Consider the following 13,032-nt stretch of genomic DNA (forward strand, 5'->3'; position numbering starts at 1 on the left):
TGTGTTGATAGGTTGACAGTAAAATGCAAATTGAGGCTCTACTCTAAAGAACATCAAACAAAACAAACACCAAGGAGCCAAAAAAAATGATTGAGAGGGGATGGGTTTCCTTTGAAAATCCAAAATGAACAAACAAGGTTCATGTATGGTTTGTCTTATCATTGACATCAACACAAAAAGCAGGATTGCAAAAGCATTCCCGTAAATGATGAGCAGTAGGATGCAATGCCAGGAAATATGTGTGTGGGTGTGTGTCATGGAGGCTATATGAAGGATTAGACTGAGCTGCGTATGGAGAACAAGCGTGCCTTACAGTTGGCTAAATTGTTAGATTTAATTCGATTAAAAGCAGAGATAGTCATTATAGCATTCTATTCGCTGTGAGAAACGGAAATATGAATGAGTAGGGACAACATAAATGAGACAACCAAGGGTGTGGTGTCTTTCTCACACCCAGAAGTCTTCTCTAAGTACGGTGAGGTGTCTGACAACAGCTACCGTATTGGTGAAGTCAAGAAGTGAGGAGGACAAGGGCTGTTGTGGGAATAGGGTAAATGTCACAATCCCACACTGCACTGTAGCCAATGAGCACTGAGCAACACGCAAACCAATCTCCGCTCAACTTGTTTACTCAAAGATGTAAGACTGCATTACCGCAACTGACTCACTGGTTTTTCAAGACCACAATCTGCCAACTTCCAGATTAATGAGACATTGGTTTATAATGGCTGGGATCAATTAACCTCAAATAATGGTAGACATTTATCTTATTTAATGTCTGTGATTAAATAACTTTCACTGAAGCGCTCAGGTTAGCCTTGTCAGAAATAAATGTATCACATTTAGCGCAAAAATAACAACTGTTGTTTTTTCTATCATAAGATACAGCAGGGAAAAAAGTGAAGAAACAGTGTGAAGATAAGGTTGATTAAACCTCAATTAGCTATAACTAGCTAGCATCCGCTAGGGTGCGTTGTCCAACCGAAAGCCAGTTTTATTTAGTACTTTTTAGCTGACAGACATAAGGCTCAGTGCACTGATGGGATTGTTCCCGTGCTACTACAACTAGCCTAGCAAGTTTAGTCGGTTTGATTATAAAGGGGTGACACCTATCTATGCAAAACAAAGCGACAGCGGCTCAGCTACTGTAATGCTCACTGATGCGCATTGTTTCCGCTATGTGGACATAGCGGTCTATGAAAAAAAGTAACAACTCACCAGCAGGGGTCAGTCATGGCCCTTTTTGAAGAACATTTTCCTTTCGTCTTTTGTGATTTTTAATTAAAGATTTTAAAATAATTTTCAATTTTCACTTTTTGTAAACATTTTTTAGAATTTTTTTTAGAAATATAGTCACTGCCTACAAGTATTAATCAGATAATACATTTTATTAATTAATGTATTTAATGTAGTTAATAAATTAGTTTTTTTAAATAACTGCTTATGTTTATTTATACTGACTTTGATAAAACCCTCAAAAAGACAGCATGTAGTACTCCATTGTGCTGTAAACGAGGCCAGTTTTAACCTTCGGGGCCTTTTTCTCCTCAGCCAGAGAGAGTTTTGTAACTGACAACTTTCATATAGATCACATAAGTGCCTAAAGCTGAGATCAGACAGACAAAAACGTTACTATCCTCCTAGAGGAAGAGAACCCTTGACAGCCGAAATCAACTGCTTTAATAAGCACATCACAGAGTCTTTGTCCTGTGTAACATAGAACCACAATACATTGTCATAACAGAACAAAACACTCCAAATGCCATATATGGATGATTTGTAACCAGAGGGCAATAGGTCCTATTTCATGGTGAGGAAATATTTGGTTGTTTCCCTAAAGCCAGACACTTAACCCCAATACAGACTTAAGGGACAACATGGTATCCTTTCTCTCTCCCATATTGGTTTAACTCGAACCCCTTACACCATAAATAAAAGGTATCTGAATAAAATTAGTTTTTTTTTTTTTTATTGTTGTTTGTTTGTGCGTGTGTGTGTGTAAGAGTGAGTGAGTGTGTGTGGGGGGTGTAAATAAATAGTATAATGGTATTGTTTGTAGTTTCCTAGCAATATATCATAATGTAAAATATAATATAAAAGTCATGCATCATCAAATATATACACAGTTGCTATGACTTACCGTCCAGGTGGCTGATTTGGCTGTGCTGGACTGCTGGAAGGACACATCAAAGGTGTGTGGGCCGGCATAGTCTGTGTTGGATGGGATGGCAGGTGATGGAGACAGGGCCTCGAAGGTTGAACTGGGCTGGGCATAGGGTGATGGTGCCGTTACATTGTTCTGAGCATGATCGTTGTTGTAGGGGCTGGTGGAGGTGGATCCACCATTTTGATCCATGCTGTTGAGAAGCCCCAGACTTGTGTACTGTGGCTAGAGGGAAAAACAGGGAGTATTTTGATCAGTATACAATTTTTTCAAGTGTTTATGGTATTAGCAGTGTCATATGAACAAAGACGCAATATTCATCAAAACATTAATGAGTTGTTGCCACAATACAGCTTCTTTTGATGTTAATACATCGGGCTATGATGTAATGGTGGGCTTAGAGAAACAGATGATGTGCAGAGCAGCCAATGCTTGGCCGACTTAAATAAGTCTTTGTACAGTATGTGCAAGTCAAAGAGAATTATGACCCAAGAGGTTATGCTCTTTATCAAACTGCTCATCAAACAGCCATGTCTGTGTGCTTGTGTAAAGAAAGGCAGTAAAAGTCCTTCTATAACAGCATCATACATGTCAATCATGACAGATGAGAAGGATTACCTCAAGAATAGCGATGCATTATATAACTATTATTAATTTACTAAATGTACATTTTCAGTCATGCTCTCACTCAGTTCTTCCAAGAGATTTATCTAAAAATGTACATTATGTAAATTATTAGAAACAAAGCCATGATTCAGTATGTAATGATTCACAACTAAGCATATATTGCCTAAGCATATTTTCAAGGAATCGAAAGTAGCCGGTCATCAACAAATAGGGTCTTAAATATGACACTTCAAATTAGCTCAAAATTGGCTACTTCTAATTTTATCCCAGTCATTTTTATTCTATAGCTGTGAACTGCAGTTGTTTACAATGCAAACAACACTCATATTCAGTACCAATTAAGTCTTTAGCACACCTTAATTGCTCTAAGGTTGTTGGTGGGCTCTGCAGGAATGAATAAAGGCACTAAATGAACTGGAAGATAAAGTAATAACAAAGGAAGGTGGGGTCAGCGAGGGGGACGCGCAGTGAATGGGCGATACACAGTTCACACGGCTCCTGTTGCCTTGTTCCAGTGAAGGCGCAGAGAGGAATTAAAATGACTGTCATTTGAGAGAAGGAAGAATGTTCTGGAGGTAAGCCAGTCTTTTCCAGCCCCACTCCTCCAGTCCATTCCTTTCCATTTATATACCCCACATTCCTGGATGAGGTGCCATGGTTGTGTGGCTCTTTAGACAGTCATTAATCTCAACCGAGTCCCTTGTTTATTTCAGGCATGGATGGAGACAGCTGTCCAGCTTGCACGCTTCTCCCCTTTCTCTCTCTTTTCCTGTCTCTTTCTTTTTCACTCCCTCCCGATAAAATTCTCCTGGTGCTGCTGGTGGCTCAGGAGAATCACCAGTGGGCCACAATCAAAGATGGGCCCTTTTCTCAGACGCGATGACTTGATTATTACCTCATAAATATAGAAAAGTACTTTTACATAATTTCATTTTAAATACGATATACATTTATTACACTATACTAGCTGTTTTAAATTATAGTTTTAAAACTGGTTAATGATGCTGCATGTTCGTGTTGCTAAAACAACGGCTGAGGGAGTGGCTGCAAATTTGATATTTCTCTCTTAGGACCAACATAATCAATCTCTTAATAATTCTCTTTTGGAAAGCCGTAAAAATGCTATCATGGATTTTTGCTATTGCAGCAAATTTATCATAGTTTCTGTTCATCACTATAGCGTTTTACCCAACTATGATGACTTCAGTTTCGGCGAGTCCCAGAAAAGTTAAAAGCGTCCATTCGTTTTGCGAATAGCATGTGTTGAAAAGTCTCGTAAGAAACTATTTTAAAAAAGTAGAAATTTATTTAAAAAGTCTAGTTTTTAAAAGTTAAATTTTTTTTAATTATTACTATTTTAAAAAATTACCCATTTTGTACACCCACGCACCTGAGAGAGGATCACTTCCCCTCAGAATACAGAATACAATAATTGCACTGTACAGACAGGGGTCGGTCATTGTGTGTGTGTGTGCCACGAGTCTGCTCAGCCTCCTGGAAACAATGAGTCTCAGCCTTTTAAGAGCCTGTCTGAAGAAACAATAGACCAGGTCTATTGGTGTATGAAAAGGAGCGTATTGTAAGAGCAGACACACATACCCAAACAAAGAGACCCCAAACACTACTAGAGCTGTACCCTCCAGCCTCAGCAGAACTTCTCAAACACACACGTCCTTACAATGGAGCAATTAGGACATAATGGAATCTTTTAGAGACAGTAAGGCCAAGCAAGTCAGTCTGTGTGTCTGATCCCACTATGGAGGTCTAGGGCAGTGCACCGTCTATACCTCAAGCGATTAGCAATACATTAGCATTCATTTAAAATTATAATGAAAGTGCTTTATCACAAACAAACAAACAAACAAACAAACAAACAAACAAACAAACAAACAAACACAAAAGGACAATCTACAAAAGCATGTAAACTGTAAAAATGCAGAGAAAAATCCATACAGCTATAAAAATGTACCCTAAAATATCAAGTTTCCAGGGAAAAAGTAGAGTTGTAAGGTGTTTAGAGGAATTGACTGCTGAAAATCATCATAACATCTTTGCTTGAGAGGCCTATTCATGTATTGTTTAAGCTCCAAACCTGGTCTCATGTAGTGTAGTAGTAAAATGCTCAGATGCTAATAAAATTAATGAATGAGTCGTATGCAGTTAACCTTTCTGATTTATTTTTACATACAAGTCACACCTTTGAAACTACCCACACTTCCTAATTTCTAAGAATCATTAGAGCTGCTCAAAGTATGTTTAAGAAAGCACTGATAAAAAAAGTGAGGGGAAAGAGGAACTGTGCGTATGCTATGAGGAAATACAAAATCATAATTCAACAAGTTTGTGTAGACAAAACATTGAGTAATAACTTTTTTATTTAACATATAGTCCACCTTTTTGATCAGTGTATAATTTTCTCTAGCACCTTTTTATCAAATACTACTCTTCCACAATGCAACAACTGCTTTAGCTGCTCTTAAAAATACCAGCCTGTTTATAGCCTCCTTGGAGAGTGAGCCCCTGGGATGTGTGGATGCTTAAGCAGAACCATAAATCAGATGGCCATGACGGGTTCATCTTTTATAATACCAATTAAATTTTTAACAATATGCACTGATTGCTGATGAACAAAATGGAATGGGAAGAAACAAAAATTTAAAGGACAGCTGACTGATTTCCAAAAGAAAAGGCTGCAGGTGCAATCTTTAATAATAAGATGCCACGTTATATGCAGATTTGACCTTTGTTCAGTTGGGGGTCTTCAATTCTTTCTTCTGGAGATCTACCTTCCTGCAGAGTAATGTACTTAATATAATATAAAATAATTAATATAAAATAATAGAATATAATATAATAGAATTAATATAAAATAGTATAATATTATATAATATAATATAATTGATATAATATGATAAAATATAATATAATATAATATAATATAATATAATATAATATAATATAATATAATATAATATAATATAATATAATATAATATAATATAATATAATATAATATAATATAATATAATATAATATATTTAGCTCAAACTTTAGAGTACTACCAAGTTTGTGGGTTTGATTCCCAGGGAATGCATGAACTGACAAAATGTATACCTTGAACGCAAAATTAGTCACTTTGGATAACAGTTTCAGCATAAATGTAAATGTACACATAAATGTAATTGTAATTCTATAATATGTTGACAAGCAAAACCCTCTCCATTGCTGCCCTTGTGCCTAAATGCACACATATGGATGTTTTTGTGAAATCAAGGCAATCTGAAGGTAAAATGCTGATCAGTTTCTTAGAAAACGATACTAGCAGGAGCAAATCATAAAGATTTCAGTTTTCCATTTTGGAATGTCAATCTTCAATGAATTCCAAAGAACTCCAGTTCCATCTTTAACAATGTTAAAACAATGTGCTGTTGACAGGTGTCAGCAGTATACAGTTGATTTTCAGCCTCGAAAGCTACCGGTCTTGGTCCTAGATTCCACAAAAAAGCATCACAATGACCAAAACCACAAAATGACTACTACTTCATTCTGACAACTACTTATGTCTTGAGTTTGAGAGCAAAATGAGAGCTCCTAACTCAAGAGTAGTGACAGGAGCTCTGGCTGCCCTGGCCTGGGGGTTGAAATGGCTGCCATTCCTGGGTGTGTTCCAGTGACCTGGGCAGTTTGTAACCCGGGATGGGTGTTGAGAACATCTGTGAGGCCTTGATGAGTGACCACAGGGGTAGAAAGCATTAAGTACTAAATTGAAGAAGGTGGAGGGGGGTTAGGTGGGATTGCTCTTACTCTCTTCGCACTTCATACCCAGTGGGCTGGGCAGAGCAGATGATTGTATCTGCATCTACCAGAGTTAAAACAATTACAATTCCAAGACTTCTCAGGATCACTTTGATGCACGCATTCTTCAAAGCGGCTCCGCAATCAATCACTCAGACGAGCGGGAGTTTAACCTGAAGACCCTTCGCTGAGAGAAAGATGGACGAATCTTAAGGGCCAACCTGCTTTCAAAGACCTAAACCTAACCTTTACCTAAAAGTTAAGGAACCTCACCTGAAAAACATAGCTTAGGATGCAAACGAGCTAATTTATTTATAGCTATTTTAATCTATTCGAACCATCATTTATGTGGTAAATCAAAACATCTCATTTCGCTTAAATTCCTTGCACCTCCATGTCTCCTCTTACAACACAAAACATGCATGTCTACGGACCATGATTAAAGACAGTGAGAGACGGAGCATTTAAAAGCATTAATCAAAGCTGTGTGGGCAGTGGATTGGTTACCTAAAGCCAGCTTTAAAAACACAAGGGGGTGTGGGGGGGATTGGCGGGACCGGACTGTGTTTCTACCAACAGGTTTGTCTCTGAGCTAACGGTGTTGTGTTGACAACAGCTTTGTGCAAGAGAATGGCAGCACTGAAATCACAGTTTGAACTACCACCTGTCAGGAAGGAATGGGGGTGCTTTTAGAGAACAAACACAGATCCGGCCACTCTCTTAGATAGCTTAGAGCAAAGTTAAGTAATAAATGTATGTTGCATTATACTGAAACAATACAAAGTAAGCTCTTTTGAATGAAAGTTCGGTTGAAAAATTATGCAACAGAAGATTTTTTTTTTTTTTTTAAATATTATGTTTTAGAAATATGATTACACTATTTTTTAAAAGGTCAAAACAGTATAATTTTGGGGAATTATTAAATGTGCTCTCCATATATAAGTGTTAAAGAAAAAGCAGTTTTGGCATATTATAGCAGTTTATCAAAATACACCCAGAAATCTTTCATCCATGACCATTCGAAAACACATTAGCAACCTGACATGAAATTCAAGCTTAGCTGTGAAATCATGATCCTCTTTTTACCTCACTCAATTATACTGGCTTAAAGTATTAATCTTATTTTTCTTTCCTGATATAGCAATAACTATATATGACTGCTGGATGTTTAAGCGCTTCCTAAGATGTTTAAAACGGCTGCAACTGTTCGGAATCAAAAGTAACAATCCAATAAATTATATTAAGATTAAGTAAAAGTAGACTCCACGAGTACTTTCTCAAAGCAAACTGCCCAATCGCAGCCTATTGTTCTATACAAACAAGATTATCAGTCTCACAGTCTCAGACAAATCCATTATTTGCCAAATACCTTGACTCAACCCAAGAGGAGTACACCGTAGACAAAACAGCAGCTAGGCAAACCATTAAAGCAATACATGTTGATTTTTATCTGTAGACACACATCCATTTTTCACACCCACAAACCATCGTAAAATCCATTATCGCAGTTTAACCAAAATGGCTTATTAAATGCAAAAATTTCACTTTCTAAAGCGTCAATATAACAAAGTTTAGCGAACGTGCACACAAAAATCTAAACCAATGATTATATTTTTTAAAAAAAGGCAAATAAATCAAAAATGCAAAGTCTCAAACCGGGACAACAAATCAAAACTTTTCAACGTTTTAGGTTAACACCATAAAAAAAGGTTAAAAGAATGTGCGCAGCACATATTCCAATGCCTCTGTAAGGCCTAATTTTGATGCCACTCTTGCCAGTCACTCCACACGGTTCCCTGAGAACCCAAAATTTAGCACTGGGACCAACTCAATCTCCAGATGGGCAGTGGTAGCGCAAGGGCCTTACCTCACTGTACGATGTGGGAGGATTGGTCTCCAGGTACAACATATTGGCGCTGAGGTTGAGCAGTGCAGCCGCTGTTTGCTCCACAGGCTCCAGGATTCTTACCCCTTGTTTTCCTCCTTTTATCCCCTAAAAGTGTGATGTGGGCTACAGAGGTGAACGGGACAGGCTTAAAGTCTCTATAGGAATTCAATGGGATTGCCATATATACCAGGGACGAAAGAAGGAGGTCCTGAGAAATTACCTGTCCAATACCACACCCTACTTTTGGGAAGGTGTTGCCTGTCTTCTGGCTCTTCCTTTAAGATTTAGTATGCACCAGACCTAGACGCCTTCCAATGCAGATTTTCGTTTTTCCACTTTCTATTTCTGTTATTTTTTACGTATTATAATGTATCATTAAGTGTCTTAGTCCTTTTTTTAAACAAATAAAGTGGGTTTATATTACTTTTACATTATTTTACATTAACACATTTCAAAACAAGTATAATGTAAATCAAACACTTTTCATAACCATGAAAAAAAAATCTGTGGAAGTGTGATTATTAATTTTTCAAATTATAAGCAATGAAACACCTCCAATACCAACACCTAAAAAACACATTTCAGACAAAAGAAATTCCCTAGTTCATTAAATCAAATTATTAAAAACAACATCATGATATATAAATTATGATATATAAATGTGATTGTCTGTTTACTGAAATAATTAACAAGACTATTTGAAACTTTAATGATTCCAGTATTTTATGACATGTTGATAAAATGTAGGAGGAATAACCCCCAGAAATATCATGGATGGTATTTTGAGATACAGTAAACGATTTTGTACTGAAACATTGTGCCTGCAGACACATAATTCTGAATCCTTTTTCTAGTTCTACAAAGACCTTAGAGCACTAAATTCTCTCCAGTAGTAGCATCGATAGCCCCTGTTTGCATAAGAATGAGCCTCTCCCAACCTCCCAAAGAGCCTCTAGCATGGCCCTATGACAGTCTCATCAGAAACAATAGCACTAGAGTTGACAGCTTGTATCTATCAGAGATGACCGGTGTAGATTTGTTTTGAATACACTAATGTTGTTTCAGATAAGGTAGAACCAACCCAGTCCTTTGTGAACATTTAAATATCTTCACGTTAGATTCATCAGATGATACAGAAGAAAGAAAAGCCATTAAACCCCATTTTACACACTACATAAGTGCAATGTGACCAGTCATGCAATTTATTGAACTGTTAGACATATTTCATTTATGATATTCACTTTTTCCATTTAATTTGAATCCTGTTATATCAGCAAATGTTGCTATCTTAGCAAACCTACCAACTTGTAGATGTACTTGTGGACCAACTTGTACCACCTGAATGTGCTAAATTCAGCTTAAGAGAAAATTGTTCACTTATGTATTCCAAAGGATGGCAACCACAAACCCCTGTAAAGCAGTCTTATGCCAACTTAGTCACCTCTGAGAAGGGCAAACTGCCCCATTAATGCACTGTGAGTCAAGAATATGCCATTAAACTAGCATCAAAAAAACTCATTTAAACTATTACCCCCATCGAACACCCAGAGCACGCTTTTAAATTCTTCAAAACAGTAGCTCACACCCTCCTGGGGGTAGCTGTTATTCAGAGCACTTTTGATGGAGGGCAATTAGGGTTAGCTAAACAAACTTCTAATTATGTTAGAAAAACATTGGTTGCAATCTCCAGTAGGGGTTAAGGCCCTCAGTGTTGCAGCACTGGAATCACAGTGAGCTGCTGCTATCAACTCAAGTAAAGGTGTTGTGATTAAGCTGGCTGCAACTGCAAAAGTCTAAAATCACTTCATAGACCACAGCTAAATATGTTTACTTACAATATACTGCTAATAAGCATTGTATTATGTCTATATTATATTTGCTATTCATTATGCAATGTTTGCTAAAGGAAAAAAGAAAACCTTCTAACTAAAGTATAGCAAAACAAGTTCTATCACTTTACTAGAAATTCGGAAGAATGTTACATGTACATACACTACCATTCAAAGGTTTGCACTCAGTAAGATTTGTTAATACTTTTATATACAAATGTGTCAGTAAACACTTTTGATTTGTTACACAAGTTTTCCATTTCAAATATTGAAAATGTTGTTCTTTCTATTCAAAGAATCCTAAAAATGCATCCACAAAAATATTAATAAGCAAAATAGTTTTCAACATTGATAAAAAAAAAAGGTTTCTTGGGTACCTAAGATCAAAACGATTTCTGTAGAATCATGTGACCCTGAAGACCAGAGTAATGACTTCATGAAAATTTGGCTGGAATAAATCACTTTTAATTTTACAGATATTACAATTTTAAAATGGTAATATTATTTCACAATATTTAGTTTTACTGTATTTTTGATCGAATAAACACAGCCTTGGTGAGCATTAGAGTCCTCTTTTAAAAGCATTAAAAAAATCTTACTGACCCCAAACGTTGAACAGTGGTGTATTCTCCAGAACATTTGTCTGGCCTTTGATTGTTCCTATATCTAAGATTGTTTATGCTGTCATAAACTTCACATGATATATTTAAAAAAAAAAATATCATTGGTGTTATTGCACCAACTTGAAAAGCTATTCCTGGTCGAGAAGTTATTTATGTGTCCCGTGGGGGGTCAGAGGTGACAGCATTAAGGGACAGCCTCAGGTGACAATAGTCACGGGTGCACAAAGGGCTGGACCCCTAAACCTGACCCACCTAACAATCACAAATTATACCACAGACTGCAGTCAGGAGAAGTAAGCCCCTAAAAAAGGGAGGCATGGCCATTGCTTTAGGGAGGCAGGGCCCTTCATGACTAAAACAGAATACGTAGATTATATTTGTTGAGTCGGATCATTTACAAAAGGGTGACTGTTCTGGTTATTAATTGTATATGAGAATGCATGATGGATTCTTTTCAAGGCATTTAATTTAATTTTACATTTAGATAATGGTGTGGGCCTTTTTTTATTTAATTTTTTATCCACTCTTGTTACAGCAAACGCAAGATTATGTGTTACCCCATGTCAAATGAATAAAGACTCTACTTGGCAGGTCAACTCCGATTCATGAGGTGAACATATAGTATATTCTTACCCTCATTCAAAACAATTAGGATAAATTAGGCAACCGCTGTGAGGCAATAAACAGGCTCTGCAAAAAAGGTGGTGAACCCAACTGAAGCTTCCCAGTGGTTCAGACAAAGGATGCTGCACTTAGATCTATATGGACACTTAAAGGACTGTTTGGGCTTACAACTCTAGGATTAGTGAGGTGTCATGTGTCAGGTGGCTTGTGTTTTGAGAGACACCTGTTCAAAAAAATCCCTTTTAACAGAGGAGTGAGAAATAAAGAGGGGTAAGAAGTTTATTTTATTATATTTTTGTTTTATATTTAGTATTTATTCTGTATTTTATTTTATTTCTTAGGACTATTGTATTTATGGCAAGTGTTTTAAGAGATGTGCATCATTCATTTTATATAATAAAGAGGTGTAAGTATATATACTATAAACTTCTAAACTTATCTACAATTATATATTATATATATTTATAATATAATTATAATTTTATATATGTACACACAAACACACACAAATATATACACAAATAAATACAATTGAAAATATACTATAAATATATAATTATAATATATTGAAAGTATTATATAACACTTTTTTATTTTATTGAATCTATTGCTTTTGAAACTCATCTATGGGTCAATCTGCTTTAACTGAGTTAGCTCATGGGTAACAGTGCTGCAGTTCAGGATAATAAGCTGTTTGTGATGTCAAAGACTAAACACCTGTGGACATCACAGAGCAAAAGTCAACACCTGCACTCTGAACTTAAGAATTGTTTTACAGCATAATTTGCACTAGTCCTCACTATCCTGTTTTGATCCTAGTCTAGTCTTCGAGGATTGGTTGTATTCTGTTAATAATTAAAAGTTATTAGTTTCAAATCAGCATGATGTCTGACTTAAAAGAAAAAAAAAACAGTATTCTATAAGCCGTTAAAAACAGTTAGAAAATACAAATAAAAAAAATGCCAACTCCTACACAGTCACTTAAACATGCAGGGCCTTTCAGGTTAAGGGTCACTGGTTAAGGGTCACTGCTATGATTTTCGATATGATATGTAGGAAGCCTTTAAAATATTTTAGTTATTCAGAAATATGTGCTATAATTTCTTTCTTTAGTTTTGCATTTATACTGAGTTTTCTATTTGTGAAAATAATACAAACAATAGGTAGGTAGAAAAGGAAGAGAGTGAAAGAAAGGAGAGAGACAGAAGGGAAAAAAAGAGGTAAATGTTTACATGGCAGTACTGTTTTATTTTGCTTGAGGCAAACTGGTGGGGTGACGAGTCAGCAGTGATTTAGCAGTTGTGATTGAAACTGTGGAGTTAAATCTCAAATCAAAAGCACATCATAACACATATATACATATATGTGTTGGGGTAACATTAAAAGTAACTCGAGTTATGTAATCAGATTTATTTTCAAGTAACTAGTAAAGTAACGCATTGCATTTCTTTCAAATTTACAACAACATTATTTTCAAATAAGT

At 36.1% G+C, this 13,032-nt stretch overlaps 1 protein-coding gene across 20 annotated transcripts in view; it reads right to left on the reverse strand.

Moving 5' to 3' along the window:
- The window catches only part of tp63 (tumor protein p63), a 46,815-nt gene that overhangs the window by 16,666 nt on the left and 17,117 nt on the right, over positions 1 to 13,032 (reverse strand). For 13 of the 20 annotated variants that reach the window (XM_079841838.1, XM_079841841.1, XM_079841832.1 and 10 more), the window contains exons 1-2: positions 8,453 to 8,630; positions 2,141 to 2,389 (exon numbers count right to left, since the gene is read on the reverse strand). In XM_079841838.1, coding sequence (XP_079697964.1) covers positions 2,141 to 2,389; positions 8,453 to 8,494 — 291 coding nt within the window. In that variant the 5' untranslated portion in view covers positions 8,495 to 8,630. Of the gene's footprint in view, positions 1 to 2,140; positions 2,390 to 8,452; positions 8,631 to 13,032 lie in introns of those variants that run through there. The other 7 variants (XR_013818360.1, XM_079841835.1, XM_079841824.1 and 4 more) reach the window with 1 other exon arrangement.

The sequence above is a fragment of the Gobio gobio genome (assembly GCF_949357685.1).
Source record: "Gobio gobio genome assembly, chromosome: 17".
Classification (NCBI taxonomy): domain Eukaryota; kingdom Metazoa; phylum Chordata; class Actinopteri; order Cypriniformes; family Gobionidae; genus Gobio; species Gobio gobio.